This window comes from Haliaeetus leucocephalus, unplaced genomic scaffold, assembly GCF_000737465.1.
Source record: "Haliaeetus leucocephalus isolate CR32 unplaced genomic scaffold, Haliaeetus_leucocephalus-4.0 Scaffold395, whole genome shotgun sequence".
Taxonomy (NCBI): domain Eukaryota; kingdom Metazoa; phylum Chordata; class Aves; order Accipitriformes; family Accipitridae; genus Haliaeetus; species Haliaeetus leucocephalus.
This window is the reverse complement of record NW_010972831.1, coordinates 3,561,715-3,581,029: the sequence shown is the minus strand read 5'-3', so window position 1 is coordinate 3,581,029 and position 19,315 is coordinate 3,561,715. Positions and strand designations below refer to the sequence as shown.

At 45.8% G+C, this 19,315-nt stretch overlaps 1 protein-coding gene across 1 annotated transcript; it reads right to left on the bottom strand.

Annotated features, from left to right (window-relative positions):
• Positions 1-104: 104 nt before the first annotated feature.
• Positions 105-19,252, bottom strand: SERPINF1 (serpin peptidase inhibitor, clade F (alpha-2 antiplasmin, pigment epithelium derived factor), member 1). The gene is made up of 15 exons (XM_010573622.1): positions 18,708-19,252; positions 17,536-17,599; positions 16,758-16,820; positions 15,318-15,735; positions 14,872-15,015; positions 14,522-14,725; positions 13,541-13,683; positions 12,746-12,950; positions 4,502-4,587; positions 3,889-4,090; positions 3,654-3,809; positions 2,665-2,868; positions 1,727-1,869; positions 886-1,096; positions 105-513 (listed from the first exon to the last, which is right to left on the bottom strand). The coding sequence occupies exons 1-15, from the start codon at positions 18,719-18,721 to the stop codon at positions 254-256; spliced, it is 2,517 nt and encodes an 838-aa protein (XP_010571924.1). The 5' UTR covers positions 18,722-19,252; the 3' UTR covers positions 105-253.
• Positions 19,253-19,315: the final 63 nt, after the last annotated feature.

The following is a 19,315-nucleotide window of genomic DNA, read 5'->3' as shown; positions in this document are numbered from 1 at the left end:
CATATAGGACACAGAACTGCATCATGGCTCATCTGGGGAAAATGGGAGTGTGAATCCGCATGATGTAGGCAGACAATCTTTCAAGGGAGAATACTGGGGCTTGCTGAGATTAATAGCAAAAGCTCTTTTATTGCAGTATGAAGGCATAAGATTTGCAAGTTGTGTCTTTGTGCAGCGGAGCAGGGAGCTAGTATCCCTCCCAATACCACCCTTTCCATTTGGGCCCTACCATTGCAGATTATTGTGAAGGAATCTAAACACTCCTGGGATCCAGGATCTTGCCAATGAAGAGGAGGGTTCCAGTGGTATCATCTCGCAGTACAAGAAGGAAAGGTCTGTCCACGTGATATTCTATGGGGAAGGTCAGACGAGCAGCATTCACCCCAGGATTTGGTGTGGATCTTTCCCCATCTTCGCTAAGCTCCAGAATTGCCTTGTGTTGCACATGAGATAGCTTAATAGGTTTGGCAGAAATCATGGTAAAATCAGGTGATGTGAAAAGTGATTGGAGCCCTGGAGGAAAGAAAGAAAATTCCATTAGCTGAAAGCATAGATTGCGGTGGGGGAGCAGTACTGCTAATACTGTGATCTAGGAGGGCATGTAGCTGCTCTGGTAGAGGTTATTGGGGTAACAGGGAGAAGATTACATCTGTTTGTACTGAGTTTCTCCCTCTCAATCTCAGAAGCATTGTATGAGCTTGGTGGAGAGACGTGATAAAAGGTTGAGGAGTCCTGGACCAAGGTGATTTAGTTGCTGGTGAAATCTCTACAGACTGACAGCAGGACCTAACTAATAACCCACCAGCTTCATATTCTGAGAGCAGGAAGTAACTTGCCCACTGCTTTGAGCCCTGGCAGTCTGTCGAGGGTGTGTGATGTACATACTTGTCTCCTTTAGTGTGTTGCCAAGTGCCTCTTCATAGTTCAGCTTTAGTTTGGGCAAGCTTAGCACAGCGTGGACTGTCTTCAGCTCCCTGTCTACATCGTGGATAAATTCAGAAGTAAGGCTTTCCTCAATCAGACTCATATTCTGGATCACCTTCGTAGGCAGGAAGAACATGGCACTGATTCCCTCTGTCAATGGCAGCTGGGCAATCTGGAAGGCCAGTTATAAATAAGAAAGGGTCACAGCAATAATAAGCAGTTTTACCTGTCCTGTACCAGGCACAGGCCTCAATTTTGACTGCCTGGTCAGCTTTTCCAGTTAACATTTGGTCGTCTTCCCTGTTTGCTTTTATTGGACATGATGCATCCTGACCCCTCAGGTGCCCAGGCTTTCATCAACTCATGCTGCACTCTTTCTGCTATTACATGGCAAGTGCTCTCTCTTACCTGTTGAATCCTGTAATGAACTGCAGTGTTGCTTTCGCAGGTTCTCAGCTGGAACACCTTTGAGCCCATGCTACAGTGAAAGAGTGGTTGAAAGAGGTAGAAATGGAACAGTTTTGAGGAGTGTGCCCTGCCGTTCTTGCCCAACTTAAGGTCAAGCAATACAGGCTAGTAGGACCTGTGCATTATTTAAATTCTGGACTGCTTGTCACATAGCCAATGTAGAAGTAGGATGTTCTTAAGAATCTTAAGAACATACCGCCTTTCAAAATAGGGATTGCAAAACTAGCCTGATGGGAGAAGCAAAGCTGTCTTCTGGAATGGGTTAACAGGTAAATGTAGCTGAACCTGTTCCTCAGTAAGTTTAGGAGATCTTGTGCAATATATGCTCTCTGACCTTGCAGTTGAGTTCTGAGTCAAAACCATATCGCAGTATAGCTTTGGGGTCTGACATCATGGACACCTTCACAGTTCTGTCCTCATCCAGATGGAAGTCCTTCAGGGCAGTCTTCTTGGTGTCAAACTTGGTTTTCCATGTCCCTATTTTTTAAAAGATAAAATGGAGGATTTTCTGGAATAATAGCATATGAAACCACGCTTGTGTCTGTGGCTGAGTAATCTGGCACTTTATATATACAGTATTTGTGCTTTAAGAGTTGAGGCATAACTGAATGATGATAGAGATGGAAATAGACTGATTGGAGCTACTGATTTACTGCCACTCTTTGGCCCCTCCTTTTCATCTGAGAATTGGCTAAATGGGAAATAACAAATCAAGCCAGTGTATGGGTGGAGTAGTTATTGGGAAGTTGATGTCTACTTATGTAATTACAAAACTATTTTAAAGGGTAACAATTGTGTCAATGCATATAAAGTGCTCCTCTCCCCACCCTTTATTTTGCTCCTTGTCTCTAAGCAATAATTCTCCATGACACTGGCTTACAGCATGTTCTAGAACAGCTCTCTAGTATCTCTCTCCATTCCCTCTACAGTGGTGAAAAGGGTCAGTACACTCGTTAAGTTGTCCCTTCCCTAAATGGTAATATTCTGTCTCTTGCTGTGGAGTTTTGTGAGCTTGAACTTTCTTCTCTGGTCTCTTACTGCAAACAGGTCAAGATTCAGCTTCCCAAGAGTAATAATTCCTCCCTTGAGGACTATTTCTGTTTAGGTAGCATGCATTTTTTCTTCTTTACTAAACATTCTCAAACACTTTCTTCTTACACTCTGTCTCTTTGGCAGTCTGTTTGCTCTATTGGAAGCGAGAGCATTCCCTCACATCTCTTCTAACGCATGCTTAATAGACCCTCTCTGTAACCAAGTACACAACATTCTTACCCTTGAAGTAAGCAGCCCCAGCAAGGAGAATACTGACATCTGTGGGCATGTCCTTCATAAACCGCATAATCCTTCCCTTTGTCTGCTGTCGTACCCAGTTGTTGATTTCTTGGAGGTCTAACTGGGTATTGCCACTTAGGGCCCTCAGGCGCATCTTGTAGGACTTCTCTAGTTGGCTGTGAAAACCAGGCTTCACCCTCAGTCCTGGGGAACAAAAACATCAATATTGCAGCTAGCTCCCTTATCAAAACAATCTCAAGGCAGCAGATTGCAATCCAAAGCCCAGCAGCAGTTCTCTCATAAAACATCTGTGGCTGTGCATATACAGAAACCTGCTTTGAAGAAGAATGACTGAAGGCACATGGAGGAAACTGATCCAAATCCTAGCGCCTCCCATGCTGGAGTATGGGATAACTCTCTTCTGAAAAGTAAAGAAAGGAGATAAGAAGAGAAGGCTTGGACACAGCTATCCCTGCATCAGTCTTTCTTCTTTCTCCAGCTTGCTTTAAGAGTATGGCTTACTCGACCTATCGGATTCTTGGAACCAGCAGGTTCCAAAAGATAACTCTTAGCTTTCTCAGCAGATGTTTATTGCGTGCCAAAAGCAGACATTTAAAATAGTTCTGTAAGGTATTAAACAAAGGAATATGGCTGAATGCTATCACAAATAGAAAATGCAATTTGTGGTTCCTGGAAGCTGGCAACACCTGCCAGAAAACCTAGAGTGAAAGCAAAATTCTCAGCAAGTTTCTTCTAGGTCTTAGTTGCTCTGTCACCAGTGTCTTTGTGTGCATAAGTCTGGTCTTTTCTTTATGTGCACACAAACTTTCCAGGCTTTTTCTGGAGCTGCAACAGCATTCCATGCACAGTCTGCATCCTGGCTCAACAGTACGTCAGAGCCAAAGCTGTTAGTGTGGTGTTATTCAGTGTGTTCTACCTGCTGCTAGTTATTCAGGTGAAATTTGATAGAGGGGAAGAAGGACTTTTACTTTTCTCCAAGATGATACGGGAAGCACTTTTCATGCTCTTTTCTGGTGCAGACACGCTGGTCAGTAGGTCTTTGTAAGTGTTGTGGACCTCAGCTTTGTTAAGCAGATCATAGAAGAGAGCGCGAGAAATCACATCTTCTGTTCGTTCTCCAGCCCCTGCCAACAACAAAGACAACAGTATGAGGGAAGGCCTGTCAAGCCAAACAGCATGTGAGGAAAAGGGGCAAGAACTCACCAAGTGAGAGACCAGAGAGTGCTGTAGCCAGGCTGAATGGAGACAGTAGCACATTGGCAGTGGCTGTCCGGCTAGATTGCTGACGGTACAGGTCATAGCCAAAGTTGGAGACTGCAGCTGCCAGCTTGTTTACAGGGGTCTTATAGAATGGATCTTCCTCTTCAACCTCACCAGCATTAGCTCCATCAGCGGTGGCAGAGTTCTAGCAGGTACAGGAAGCGCTGTGGTTAGACTTGCAGTTTACAAGGGCGGGTACAGTTGTGTTAAACATTTCAAAGGCAAGCAATCTACAGATAGTCTCCTATGATCTACAGAAATAGTGGGTTAATCTTATTGATCGAGAGTGTAGGAACCATTACTTTACTTTAAAGTGTCCCGGTAAAGCCGAAGGCAGCACTTGGATTGGAATCCACTATTTCTGCCTCACAGTCATCCCCTGATGTAACTACTGTGGTTTTATCTAGGTAAAGCAGGAGTTAGTCTCATTATGTTGCTAAATAAAATCCTAGTAACTCAGGAGGGTAGTGCTTAATCCTTCCGTAAGATTCTCTAAAATTAAATTACATGCTCCAAGTAGCTCTTCCTCACTCTCTGCATGTTGTCTCCTACTCACCTGCTCGGTAGCTGAGTTCTGGGATCTGCTTGGGACAGTTAAGAGACCCAGGAAAAGGAGAACCACTGGAATCCGCATGCCTGAACCTACAAAGTAAGAACATGACACAGGTAGTTTGAGCAACTGAGCAAATACATCTCTACCACTACTATTCGCTGTACCTGGTTGTGACAGGAACTGCAATGACACATGCTGCTGCTTGTCCTTCCCAACTGTGAAACACACACCTGATATTAGCTGGGTTTTCTTTTCTAGTTTGAAGTATTCAGCCAGCCTGGCCCCAATGACTTCAAAACGGGGCAAGCACACATGCCTGGGTGTGCCTGAGTGCAAAAGCAGATGTGTGTGGCCCAAACCACACTGATGCTGGCAGTTACTGAGTGCCAAGGTCCAGAAAAGCACTAAATCATATCTTTGGAGTTTTAGACTTTAAAAGATTCACTACTGCATTTATAAAAGGTAGCAAATCCATATTGTTGAATGGGGCAGAAGATGAAACTGACTGGTTACTGCTCTGCTATACAAGTTACCTGCCTCAGGCAGCAGTTTGTCGTGTTTCTTGTGTCTGCATGTACCTGAAAGGCTGTACAGCCTATATGCATCCTTTGCTGCTTATTTGCAATTTGATAAAGTAGAAGAGCTTTCTTAAAAGACAGTAAGAAAAAGGGCTGGGAGTAAATACCTAACACTGGGCCAGATCTAGAGAAGTGGTGAAAGACAGAGCCTGGCTTATTCAACATTTTTAATGGTGGTGGGAGAAAAGTACCAAACTCCCCAAAGCTGTTCCTTCTGTGGAATCCACTTTTGGTTGCTCCAGTATTGGCATATGTGGCCCTTTCAGACAGATCTGTCTGGTCCAAAGGGCAGTGTGTAACCTAGGGTTTCACTGTGGGTAAACCAGAGCTACTGCAGAAGTGTCATGCCCTTGAGAACAGACGCCACTGAGGCTAGGCTGAAGCAATGTTTATATAGATTCCCAGAAATTAAAGGAAGAGGGTTGTATTTAACTAACCCCTCTGATCCAGGCATCCAGTGAAGTAGGAGAAAGAACATGTGTTTCAGATTAACTTCAGCTATAAAGAAAACATGCCTGCTGGTAGAAATACAACTTAAAGCCACGTGGCTACAACAGCCCCAGTTCAGGACCCAGTCTGTTCAGGCAGAGGTTTTACTTCAGTGAAAGGCAATTCACCGTTTCCTGCCAACCCCCTTTTCTTCTGGAGGTAGTTCTGCCTTGGAGAAAAAGATGTCACCGTGGAAGTTTTAAGTTTTCATCTATGTTTAGATAGTGTAACACAGAAGTGGTACCCTCTTTTCCCTGTGCACTTGCATCCTATGGTCTGCTGCTATCCTAGCTGCCAAGTAGATGAGGTATTCTGGTGCAGAAGCAGCGTATCAAGAGGATTTACTATACTGAAAAAAACCAATGCATTTAGTGGTATGATAGTGGATATGATGTTGGGATTGCTTATATCATTGCAGAGTTTTACAATGAATAGGCACCATGCTGAAAGAGAGATGACAGAAGCCCTGCGTGAGTCTAAGTTAAACGGGTCTTAGCGAGGGCTTTGTGAGGATGCCTGCACCAAGCAGTACTCTTAACATGCTGAGCGGAAGAGGTTTGGCCCAGTCTAATGTAGAGATGAAGGTTTTCCATGGAGCGTAACCTTTTCTCTGAAAAAAAGATAATCATCTCAACACAACCTCTGCTTCCAACTACACTGAGCTCCTGGGAGCATGAGAGCGGAGATTGGTTTTGCAGATTTGCATTGTTTTTGCCAGTACTGTCACCAGCTTCATATTTCTCAGACTTTGCCAAAAAGCAATTTCCATTTTAGAAAGACAAAGCCTTTTGCGTTTAAATTGGCCTCAACATCTGGATTCTATTTGCATGTGTCTCAGCACACAGCCAAAAATTCAGAGAAAAGAATTTGGTTGAAGCAGAGGTGGGATGGTTTCAGGCATGGTATTAAAATCTGTGGCAGCGTTTAAAGAGAAGAGAAGAAGCACCAGCATGCAGCATGTGATGTTACAGTCAGGAAGGTACAGGAAGAAAACTTTGAGAAATGAGCTGAGAAGGAACTCTGTGTCTGGCAGCTGTCTATTTGTGAAGGCCCGCAGGTGCAAATGAAATATTTTGCTTTCCATCTATAACGGTACAAGTCTCACATCATTTATAAACCCTTCTGATTTTAGGGGTGCTATGAAACACCACCCACGAGTTCAGACTGCTCACTGTGATCGCTCTACCCCACAGCACTAACTCCTGAAGCATCTTGCAACCACTAGCTCTAGAGGATTTGACTATCACCAAAATTGTTACCATTGCAAAGAAAAAGCATGTTCCCAGCTGCAACACAGTTGCTGGAAGGGCAGAAAACCAGCCCAGCTCCCAAGCACAGCTCAGCCCCGGAGGCAAAGAGGTGGTGCCCTAGGATGCTGGTGGCTCCCAGCCCTTGGTGAGATCTCCCATTTGGTGGGACTCCCACCCTTCAATACCTGCAGAAGAACCGTTTTTCCCATTTCCCAAGTCCTCTGAGAGCTCCCCAGCCTCATCCCCTGCCCTCTGCTCCCCTCGCTGCTGGCCCTGAGCGAGGGTGAGCTGCCCCTTACCTCTGGCTCCTCTCGGCCGTTGCTGTCCAGGCTCCCGGCCGGTGCGAGTTGGGGACACTGTGGGTTTGGTGCAGCCACATCTGCTTTTTGCTGCTTCCCCCAGCCCAGCCTTCGACAGGCTTCAGGTTACAGCTTCCCAGGACTCTCTTAAAGTGCTCTGCTCCCATTTTCCACTCCTGGCACCCTCCCACTGAACTGCACTAATTTTTTAAGCTTCCAAAACAAATGTGGTCCCTGTGATAAGGGCAGTCCAGCAGGTAAAGCACAGGTCGGAGAGGCAAACGCTCCCTACCCCTGTTTGAGCAAGTCTTTTATCCCCGCAGTTTTGCTGTGTGTCACATGAGGGAACTTCTTCTGACTCAGAGGTATGGTTAATGCAGCAATGTTTAATGGATTTATGTCCAAGATTTAATGGAGAGACTTATAAAGTGGAAGCAGGATTCTGTTGCTGTTTAAGGCAGTTAAAGGGAAGACCTTCAGAAGTGGTTCTATCCAGTGACAGTTACTAGTTAACAAGAAGTTATTAACGTAACTGGCTTAAAGTTCTTGGCTGACAAGAAAGAGACTAAAAAGCCAAGGACTCCTGGTAAAAAATGATGAATTAACCAAATGTTGTAGGAGCTTACAGAACTATAAATTATCTGGAGAAGGGAAAGGGGCAGAGGGGTTTCATTATTTTTTGCAATAGAGGACTTTAGGGGAGCACTCGTCAGTGCACATTTAAATCAAGAGAGTGTATTTTTCATAAGTATTAAATTGTAAAACTCATTGTAACTAGATGTTGCAGAAGATGAAAGATAAACAGATTTGGGGGAAAAAACCAACCCAAATCAAATTAGTGGAAGACAGGTCCATTGAAGGCTAACAATGGTCGGATGTAACGTCAAACTCAGCATCTGGGCAATACAACCAGAGAACAGTTGTTTTTCCTTATCCCTAGTCATTCTTGGCTTTTTTTTCCCCGGTCATTTGTTACTGGCTATTGGGAGAGCCAGGATACTGGGCTAACTGGACATGGAGCTAGCCTGATCCAGGGCAGCTGTTTGTCTACTTGGAAATGCTGAAAGTAAATTGTAGCCAGTAATATCAGTGCCCCCGGGTCTAGGCTTGCATTAGGACATCTTCTTTTTGGGCTCCGAGCCTCACCGCTAACAGGTAATGAGGAGTTACTCAGGCATGCTGGCACTGAGCTCATACAGTCACTCAGCAAAGAGGAGAGGATGGTTTTAGAGAAGCATTAGCTGCTGTTTTTGCAAGCTGGAAAAGCAAATCAGGTAGTCTGCCCTGTGATTAGTCAGTGCTTCAAAGGTGACCCTTTCTAACATGAGCAATAGCTCTGCTTTCAACTGCTTCTCAGCTTGCTCTGTGAGAAATCGTCTGCAAAGAGATGTTTGTACTTGTTAGTCTTCCATCATCAGGCCAAGAATGGGGGCGTTGGCTGTGGAGATATCTTCCAGTGGTTTTCATCTCTTTTTGATACCTTATTTGTGGTATTAAAATGCCCTTTATGGAAGGACCACTAGAGAAGTTTTTATATCTCGTCTGTATCTTCAAATGAAAGTCCATCTGTTTTAATACAGGTTTGGTTTTAAACTGTTTAAATCGGAGTGGCAGTTGTATAGAATGTTATTATAGACCAAAGCAAGCTTTATTCCTGTAGGTGAAAGGTATCCCTGAAATGGTGCATAATACTCATCTAACTAGATGCAAGAGCTTAAATCAATTTTGTTAAATGTATACAAACATTTTACTGTTGGTCTGGTTTGGGTTCAAGATAGTAGGCAATATGCTGTCTGAACAGTGTTCACCTCTGCTATGGAAGTACTGATCATGTTCATATGAATTTGCTCTAGTAAGGAAAAAATACATCTAATATTAAAGACATTGAGACTTATTTGATATTCTCAGCCAGTGGTGCAGATGAGCTATAGAGCAGACACCCTGTGCTAGTCATGTCTTTTCAGAATAGAGCTCAGTCAAAATGAAAGCTTAGCAATGCAAAGTAGAAATTCCTGAGCAGAGACATTAATATTACTTTGCATTTTACAAACTGCCTCTTCTTGAGAGCCAGTGGAGTGAAAAAGAGTCTTAAGGTTGGTGTAACTGATAATTTGTTGAGCAAAGCACAGTCATGGAGGGCTGCTGTACTGTCAAATAAGATGAAATTAATAGTTTGACAAGAATAGCTTGGGGGAGGAGGGATGGCAGAAAGACGGAAAATAGGAAATCAGAACCAAGCTGTTCAGGAAACTGAGAATGGGGGGGAAAATCTTTATAGAAGAGGGGGAGCTGGAGGGCAGAGGCGTGACAAGGAAGACTTGCACTTCAAATTTTGCACAGGTTGCAGTGCAACAGCGTGGAATTCAGGGAGGTTAGCACTGAGGCTGCAGTAGCCAAAGCAAGACTTACCTAAGGCATGGGATGGTATTTCTGAATGTTAGGAATGAATCTGTATAAATAAATAAGCTCAAATGTTCCCTGTGAGCTAGAGCTATGCCCTCATAGTAGGGCTGAATTCTTGTGGGTTTACTTGTTAAAATTACATGGCCCTGTAATTACACCCTCTTTTTGAAGGGTACGTGTCATTGCATTGGTTAGAGGGGTAGACATTATCTTTAGCCGTTCTTCCCCTTTTAGACTGCAAGAAATGTGTAATTGCAGGTTTGAGCCAGGACTTTTATTCCCCAAAGTCTCCTGCATCCCCAAAATTCATGGTTAGTGAGTCAGTCCTTCTCTTATTCCAGCAGATGGTGCAGACTATTCAGGGACGGAGGCTCCCAGAAGCATTCTGGTCCTTCCTTTGAGGGAAGGCAGACTTCCCGATTGAGGAAAACACTGCCAGAAGGATGGCCCTTGTGCTCTGTAAGTGCTATTTCGCAAAAAACAGAGCACCATCCTTGTTACCCAGAAGCTGAGGGAGTTCGGAAGCAGAATCTACTATGGACAGCAGTTGTTTTGTACAGAAATAGCTGCAGCATGGCAGGCTATGGTGAGTTAGACCAATATTTTTAAGTGGTAGGATGGCTTGGTTGGGTGGAGGGTTCCCAAGATTCTTTCATGGTAGCTTATTTCAGACGTGCACTGCTACCTCAGAACAAGGACCCAGGGAGCTGTGCCCATCTCAGACAAAAGTGAAGCTGTAAAGGGACATTGCCTTTTGCCAAAACAGGGCAAAAGCAGACATTCAGCTACAGGCGTCAAAATCTGCCCCTCCTTCCCCTGGAAGCTGTCCCAACCATCCATAGCATTGTGCTGTGGAGCCAGGAGTATCCCTGCAACAAATTGCAGATATCAGATGCCAGATCAGCACTTTTGAACCTCCTAATAGATACCAGCAATGGTCAGGTTTTGCCTAAGAGAAAGGTTAAGGACTGTCACATCACTGCTTATCACTGCATTGCTGCTCACAGGCAAAGTACCCTCCTGTCCCTATGCCACTGAGCTCATGCCCTAATTCAGGGAATTCTGTCCATTCCACAAAGCCAGTTCTGACCCAGTGAGCATTCCCTCCACGCTCTGCAGGTGAGATGCCCAGAACTTATTGGACTCGGTCCTTGGACAGTCTTTACAGATTAGCCATTTCACCTCACAGCCCCTGTTGTCCTCTGTGATGAGGTGTAGCAAAAACCAGATCCTTTGCAAGAGCCCCTCCTTTCCATCTGTCATGCCCTGACTTTTTTCCTCCCAATCTTTGCAATTATTCAAGCTGTGTGCCTTTTTTCTTTCTCTGTTGGGTCTTTCAATGCAACACCTTAAGCAAATATATTCTGCTTTACTCTTTATTATTCTGCCAACATAAAAATTACTAAAAAACACTTTATAAAATACGTCTCAAAATCTAGCATCACCCAAGAACCTAGAGTTTCCCAGGAAAAGGGCTGGAGATAAGGATCCAAAGGGGTTTCCCACTGCAGACCCTCCCACATCAGATCCCAATAGCCAAGCAGTGGGAAAAGGGAATCTTTGAAAAGAGCCTGTGCCTGGAAATGGCTGTGATGCATCCTAGAGAAGACAACTAGTTACTAGTCCAGTTGATCTAGAGATTGTTTTCTAGGTGGATACAAATGGTTTTCAGAGGAACACTTTGAGGGAGACTTGTTCACAGGAACTGCGGAAGGAAGAGCCATATTAATATCTCTGGCTGTTGTCCAAGCTGCCAGATGCTAATGATGATTCCAGGCTACGGGGGCCTCTAATAAGAGCTTAATAAAGACTCTAATAAGAGTCTGGGGACAAGGAAGTCTCCCTTCCAGGACTGAGAGCCCTGGAAGGGAAATCCAGGCAGAGCAAGCTTTTCAGGTTCAACAGAGGGGAACCCCAGCCTGGAGAAGCTCGTCAAGGCTGGAATGGGCTATCCCAGAACTGGTCTCTAGGAATCTGTAAAGGAAAACAGCAAGGGTTGCCTTCTGTGGCCTCAGAGGGAGGTCTCCAAGGACAGGAGGCCTCTTTTAGCTGGTCCAAAGGGTCAGGTAGCAGTCCCAGAACACTTAGCCTCTCCTCCTCTCTTATTTGGGCATGGGGTCTGTTGCTTCACGTGAGTCCCGTGGCTCTTTTATCTGGGGAGCAGCATTGGGGTTAGGGTTCTGGACACTGCCTATAAAAAGCGGGATGCCTGTTTCATCTTCAAAGATAACGAAGATGAAGGGCCGATCAAGGCTGAAGGCAGAGACCGAGCGTGAAATTGCAACACTGGTAGCAGCAGATGCTTCCACCCCATCTTCTTTAAGCTCCAGGGCAGACTGATGCTGTATACTGGATACAAAGAGAGGTTCATCTGCGATCTTCTGGAGATTTGGGCTTGTGAACAGCTCCTGGAGGCCTACAGAGAAATGAGACTAAGTTAACCTTTCCCAGTTGGTACCACCAGCTCTGATTTTTCTCAAAGCTGTGCAAAGAAAGCAATTGCCTAATTTGTTGCTATGTGTGTTGTCCACCGTGGAGGACCGGAGAACTGGCAGGCAAGAGAAACAAAAGCTGAAGTCCAGCTCTGGGGAATATGAAGAGCTGAGGGTACCAAAACCAGAACAGTTTTCATAAGCTTTGTCCACGTCTTTTAGAATAGTAGTGTAAGAACTTAGAGCCTTCCTTAAAAAGCAGTAGCAAGTTTGAAGGCTCTTTCTTGCTAGGCTGGAAACACTTTTACAGAGATTATTTTTTTAAGCACTTCTGCAAAACAAAGTAAACTCTTAATTTATTCTCATCTGGAAATGCAGTGCGTGGTGTTTTATTTCAGTAAGCTCTCAGTTCCAGGTTTTGTGATCTGCGTTCTCTCTGTTGGCAATTTCTATGTCCTGGACAATATGTTAAATGACAAGAGGTAAAGGTTGGTGCATGGGAGGAAGTTGGTCTTGGCTACAAATAGGGGAATAGGAAGAACCTGTAAAGATTGTGAGGAACTGTGAAAGCTGCCTTCTCCATAGTATCATCTTGTTGGAGCAAAACATTTGGTGCTAGGCAAGCAAAGAGTAAGGAGGAGGAGAGGAATAAGAGATGAAAGTTTGGATGTTATCTGAAGCAAGCTGTGAGGCACAGCTTTAGAAACAAGGATGGCAGTTTTTAGTGTCAGTGAACAGATGCCATATAGATTGATCAGCTTCACTTACTCTGTGCAAGTCTTGTTAGAGGCCTTACCCATTTGACTGAGAACCTTGTTGAGTTCCAGCTGGTAGTCCAGTTTTATTTTGGGGATCTTCACTGTGGTGGGTACCTCGTTGGGGAAAAGCTTGCATAGTTGTTCATAAGGGAGGTTCTCCAGCACATAAGAGTTATTCCAAGTATACTGGTTTGGTACAATGACCACAAAACTCATGTTACTCTTAAAGGGAAACTTGGCCACCTGGAAATAAAGCCAACCAGAATTTATGGAAGAGGAAGGAAAGTCCAGAAAGTGATGCTTTTAATTTAGTCTTTTTCTAATTGGTCTACAGAGCCAGTCTAGGTGTCTGAGAAAAACAGCCTAGTGGGAAGGAGGTATCTGATTTCTTCAGGGGAGAATGTTTGTTGGAATAACAGCATCGGATTTTAGTTATTTAGCTATTGACTGGTAAAGATTGAACACATGGTGGGGTGGAAGCCGACGTGCACTAACATTGTACCCACTCTGGCTGTATTCTGAAGGGCTCCAACAGTACATATGCTGTCTGAGGGAACTCCTTTCCATATTTCCTCATTTATCTTTAACTCAGGGCTTTAAATCTCCATTAATTCCCACTTAGTGGGAATCTCTCCCTGTGGTTTTCCCTAGAGATTGAGAATGAAGATTCAACATTCTTACTAGAAGCAAGGACAAAGGATGCTTATTAAATTTTTCTGTGCTATGCCTGTTAAAATACATTTGGTTCTTGGAGAGAATAGTTGCAGTCAGTGAAATACAATAGCGAGAAGAAATTCCAGTCAAAACTTGCAGTGCTCCTAATAGAGCCCTACCTGAATGTCCTGAGACTCCAGTGTAAACCAGCTCAGGGGGTACTTCTGGGCTTTCATCATCTCAACTGGGACCACGAACTCATTGTCAAGGTGGAATACATCTGGCCCAGTGAAGCTAGCATCAAACCGACTCCTCCAAAACCCTATCAAAATAAAAGTTTAGAATTCAACAAAGTTAAATTTAGGTAGGAAAACAGAAACTGCCTAGCTGACACTCCTCCTATCATGAGTTCTCCAACAAGGCAGATAGTGACCAGGCAGGTAGAAATACAGCAAAGAGAAGTCAGTACCAAGGCTGGAAGACCCTTAACAGCACAAAGCTCTTCTCTTCCAGAGAGGGACTATAGAATAGCAAAAAGAATGAGGATTAATCCTCATGCCTCAGTGTGGGAGATTACTGAAGGCTATGAAGATAAAGTAATGGATGTTTGCACTTTGAAAAATGGAGTATTGCCTTTGTGCTGTCTAGGGTGAAACAGTGCTCTAAAACCAAACTAACGCATTTGCAGATTTACCCCAGAAGTAAGTGTTCGGTCTGTTTCCATGCACAACCCTCAGGGAATTAAAAGAGGAAGATGTGCCTGACCACTGTGCTGTAGTCAAAAAGAGATCCACAGAAGCTGCCTCCAAGCTCTGTGGTTGGTGTGTAGTGAGTTGCATGTGACCTGGTTAAGAAGAGCAGTGATGTGCCGCTGTCTGGGATCCTGAACCACGAGGCAAAAATACTGCAGGTTCCACCTGCTGCGTTCCAGCTCTGCTATCAAGTAACATTTTTAGCACATGTGAAGCAGTTTGGAATCATTACTGTAAAGAAATCTAAGCAAGAGCAATGGCAGATGTACAAGGAAAGAACAAGCAGATTGACTAGCAGGAAGCAATGAAAGGAGATGCCATTCAGCTACAGTGCTGGTGGAAAACTAGTAGATTTTGAACTATTCCTCTGGATGATCAGGCTTGAAAAGTAAGGCCTGTGGAGCTCACCGTGGAAATGGATTGCATTGAGCAAGAGCATCACTGTGTTTTCAGGGAGCTGCTGTAGGAAGGTGGGTATTTGCCCATTAGTTGCTTCCTTTACCCACTTGTTTATGGCTATGAGGTCATCCTCACTGATCCCAGAAAGGGTCATGGGCTTTGCCTTGTAGAATTTCTCTGAATCCTCCAGGAACTTCTCTTTCACCTCAAATCCTGGCAGAGGGGAAAAATTCCACAGAAAGTCATCAGACCTTGAAAAAAGCAGAGACATCTCCTGGTATGGCAGTGTGCTTCCATCACTCTCTGTCACCAAGAGTTTTATCCTACACCAGTACAGACCCTCCTGTGCCAGCTCTCACCTTTCTGCAGGTACAGACGCGACGCAAGGCTGAGGGTGGATTCTGCGAGCCTTCTGCGAAGGGTGCCCAACATGTGGTGGAGACAGGGCACCGACTCCAGATGCATCGCCTGCAGCAAATGCTTCTCTGTCTGATTTGCTGCTCCTAAAAAGCAAAGTCAAATTCCTGTTAGTTCATGCCCATGTAGTGGAAAACAGGGGTATTACCCAAGCTGCCTCCTGTTAGAAGTGTACTGTGCCTTACAAAAGAGGCTGGAGAAACGTGACAGTAGGAGCCTCAGCATGGGCCATGGAGGACAGCTTCAATTGTAATCGTACCTAATTAAAGCCGCAGGAGTAAGATTAAGTGGAAGGTGCCATATTTAATCTTTGCATTTTGCACATTGGTTCCTGGTGCCTCCAGGATGGGCAGGGCAGGAACCAGTGCTTTTGTAACTTAGAATTTACCCAGTGCCAGGTGAGACAAGGCGAGGGCGATGCTGAAGGGTGATAAGATCACATTGGTTCTGTTGGACTCCAGCTGGACCTCTCTCAGGAGATCGATGCTGAATCTCATCAAGCCATCTGCTAGCCTCTGGCTCTTCTTCCAAGTCATCTCACAGTTTTTATCTTCAGCCTCTCCTTCCTCTTCAGAAGAGGCAGTTTCCTCAGATGGTTGCTGTTCATGACAGCCCACAGCCCCAGCTATGACTTCATCTTCTGGGTTCCAGTCATTCCTCATGCCTGGCAGTGCGGTGGTGAAAGGTAACATGGGTCCATCAATCTCCTGGAAGTTGTCATAGGTAATGTCTGCCATCCCTGCGCTCGGCATGGGTGGTATGGCTTCCTGCAGAGCAGACTGTACAACTCCAGCACTTTTCACGTCCTGTGGAGAAACAACCTCGTGGGCTTTACTGCGCATCTAAATGGACTGAGAAAACTCTCCAGCTTCTCTACTCTGGTGGTGTATTCACTTCAGTTTGCCTTTTAACCTTGAGGTTAAAAGCACCTCAATGAATATGGAAAACAAGGTCTTGTATCCTGGGAAAATGGACCAAGTGAGGGTCTTGCAGTGGTTGCCCCTCCACTTGCTCTTGGGGCCTGCCCCAGGCAAACAAGCCCAACAGTCATGCTTTGAGGGCAGGAACCACCACCCGCTCAGCACGTCCTGTGCCTTCACCGATCTATAAAACTAAATCATCATCCTCAACCTTGATTTCACCACCTCCTCTCACATATTTTAGGACTGCCAGTCTGCCTCATGCATCGGTCAGCACCCTCTACTGCTGTCACAGCCTTGATCCATTTTGGCTGAAATCCTCCTCCAGGCATCTGTCTCTTCTTGACTTGTCTGTTCTATTCCATCCCTTTTCTCTCCAAATCCCTCATTTTCCAGTTTTCTAAGCTTTAGCCTATAGCACTGCTGCTACTGTCCTCACATTTGCATGGTCTTAAACACATGCTTTTTACCTCAGATCTCTCTGTTCCCACCAGCAGCCGGATGACATTCCTCTACTGCAGGAGCTCTGCACTGTCAGAGCCAGGCTCAGTGCATAGCATCAGCTATGGGTCTTTCTCCCTGTCACCCTCATAGCTAGTTTTCTTCATCTTCCCTTATCAATCAGAAATGAAATAATCTACCTGCCAGTCCCTGTACACACCAGCTACTGGTGTTTACTCCACATGCTGCCCAGATATTTAGGCTGGAGCTTCCAACATGAAGGAGCACAGCGTTGGGAGCAGCTGTGAAGTGTGGAGGGAAGCCTGCACAAAGGAGGACTTTCTCATTGCTCTGGCGCTGCTAGATTGCATTGCCTGGGCTCATCCCATCTCAGGACAAACTGGAAAACCATTGCAAATACCACAGCATAAGTTCAGTCCCCTTGGGTGGAACCAGTCATTGCTTACCTTCAGCTCCCCATCCTTGTCTAAGAAGAGACGCTTTTGCTCAATGGCATATGCCGAAGAAAACTGTAGAGGGGGGGAGAAAAACCCAAACAACAAACAGTGTCAGATCCCAGATAATTTCCTCTGAATTTCCAGAGTCAAATCTTTTCTGCCCCCACTCCTAACACAGTCCTGTGGGGCCAGGTCAGAGACTGGTACCAGCCTCTGCATTGCTACAGCACGGGTAGGGCTTTAGGATGCGGACCCAGAGGCAGAGGAGTCCACCGTGGGGAGGTGGAAGTGAGCAGGAGCTGGGAGAGACTGCAAATGCTGGATTTGTTTAGAAAGGGACCAGGTCAGAAGGGTAGAAAAAAATAATGTATCCTCTAGAGAGTGAGCAGTGTGGTTTTGCAATCTCAGATCTGACGGGGATCCAGATTTAAAATGGGAGGGAAAAAAAGCTGTTATTAAACAACCTCCTGTTAACCCCTGAAGGTCAGGGTCACTAAATACAGTTGAAGCCAAGTTTCCAAAAATTTTCTACAGTAATTCACTTGAATAATGAGCATATCCACAGCTGTATTAGCTGGGAAAAAGATTAGAAACCTTGCTGCACTGGGGCACAGGCTAACCCCATGGCAGAGAAGCAGTGTCCTCCACCAGTTTGCCTTCCAGGGCTTCTCAGGCAGAAGCATCGGGCGGTATTTGCCCCATGGTCCGGTGCAGGAGAGCCACCTCACTCCCCCTGCCCTTTGCTGACTGGAGAGGCCCCCACCATCACTGGAGTGAAGGAACTTACCCTTAGGTGACTGTGCAGAACAGACAGGCAGAGCAGCCACAGACCCCAGAGGAACACCATATTTCTGGAACAGAAGGACCAGCCGAGAGAGAAGTTATTTCCAGCTGCCTGGCAGCAGCAAACTGAGCCTATTCAGGTCTACAGGGAGAAAATTATCAACCTGGCCAAACAGGTTGGCGCAGGAGCTTGCAGAAAGCAATAGGGAGATGAACAATGCTGCAAAGAAACAACACAGGACTCCTGGGTCCAATGCCAAGGCAGCAAAATCAGAAAGGAACAGGGACCCGCACCGGAGCAGAGCTGTAACCGCAGCCAGGCTCCTACATGACGCTCTCTTGCTTGGATCCTGCATTTCTGACCCCATTGCCCTTATTTCTCTGGATTGCAAATGGTATTTTCCTAATCAGTCCTGCACACACTGTGCCTCTGGAAGAAGACAAGAGCCTCTGCTCCTTTCCCATGCAAACCACTGAGGTAGAAGCACAGCATCCCCAGCTGTGCCGCGGGCTCTTGGGAGAAGGGATACTAACCTGCCTCAGAGGGGTTGCAGGCACTCAGCAAGTGCTGTCTGGGAGGGACTTTGCAGGTAGAAAATGCAATACCAGAGCAGTTTCTCAGCAATATGTCCTGGAATAGAGTCCTCCCCTTCCCAGCACTCGCCTTCCCCCTTTGCTGGCAAACCCAGCCTCTCCCACCCCCGCATTCCGATTCCTGTATGGGACAGTGGGAGCAGGGCTTCCAGGGCCATGGATAAAACCCCACCCATACCCTGGCCACCGCTTCACACAGCCACTTTTCCCTTTTAAACAGAAATAACATATCTTCTTCTTAGCATAAAGCCTCCATGCCAAAGCCCGGCCCTCAGCACAGCTGCCATACACTTAATTCCTGGGGCTGCTTTCCACTCTCCAAGCAGTCCTTGCTTTCACCCGAAACTGCTGGGTTGTGACCCCAGTTGCCAAGTGGAAGAAGCAAAACTTGAGGCCATTTCATTCCCCCTCTTCCCTGACCCCAAATCCTGCAGCCACATATAACCCTGAATGTCCCTTTTCTCCCTGATGGTGCCCATCCTTTAACCCTCTGCCAAAATCACCCCCCTCTCCCGGAGAGGCACTATTGCTCGTTGGAGGAGCCCCCATTTACTGTCAAATCCTTGTTCATTTGCCTCTTACCTGAGGTTGTTCATGTCCACATTGGAGCTGGCACCTGCTTTAGCCCGGCCGATAGCTCTGCGCGGGGCAAACACAGTCTCTTGTCCAGCCCACTTCCCCTACCCGCCGGCAGCGACCTTCGGCACCACCCTGTTTGAGAATTTGGCAGGCAAATATTGACCTACAGCATCCGGTTAAACATTTGTTTGGGGGATAAGAGTGAATTTGTGCTGCATTTGGAGATGGGGAGACACTTTGGGCTGCTGTACCCTCAAGACAATATTAACACCGAGTTTACCAGCTCCAAAACTCCCATCAGCAGAAGTGACACGCAAAGTCAGTTGTCCCTAGTAGTGGCTCTGCTTTCCGTATACTCCCTGTGCTGGGAATGTGCTCTTTTATTCATAATCTTTAGTGAAAACGTAGGGCTTGGTATTTATTGCCACAGGGTGCTCTGGTTTTGGAATTTTCTTTGCAGAAACCCCCAGATATTTACTCCCTGTATCCCAGCTGCTTCTGCTGCAGCAAGCACAAGGCACTGGTTTTAACAGATGGCTGCTGCCCAAGGCCCCGTGGCCACATACCCGAGCAAGAGGCGGCAATGCTCAGGCTGGACTGAGCCAAGAGCA

Coding starts and splice junctions, on each gene's coding strand:
- SERPINF1 (XM_010573622.1), bottom strand. Junction 13,684..14,521: donor CAATGCAATCCATTTCCACG/GTGAGCTCCACA, acceptor TTATTTTGATAG/GGTTTTGGAGGAGTCGGTTT. Junction 514..885: donor CAACACACTAAAGGAGACAA/GTATGTACATCA, acceptor TCTTTCCTCCAG/GGCTCCAATCACTTTTCACA.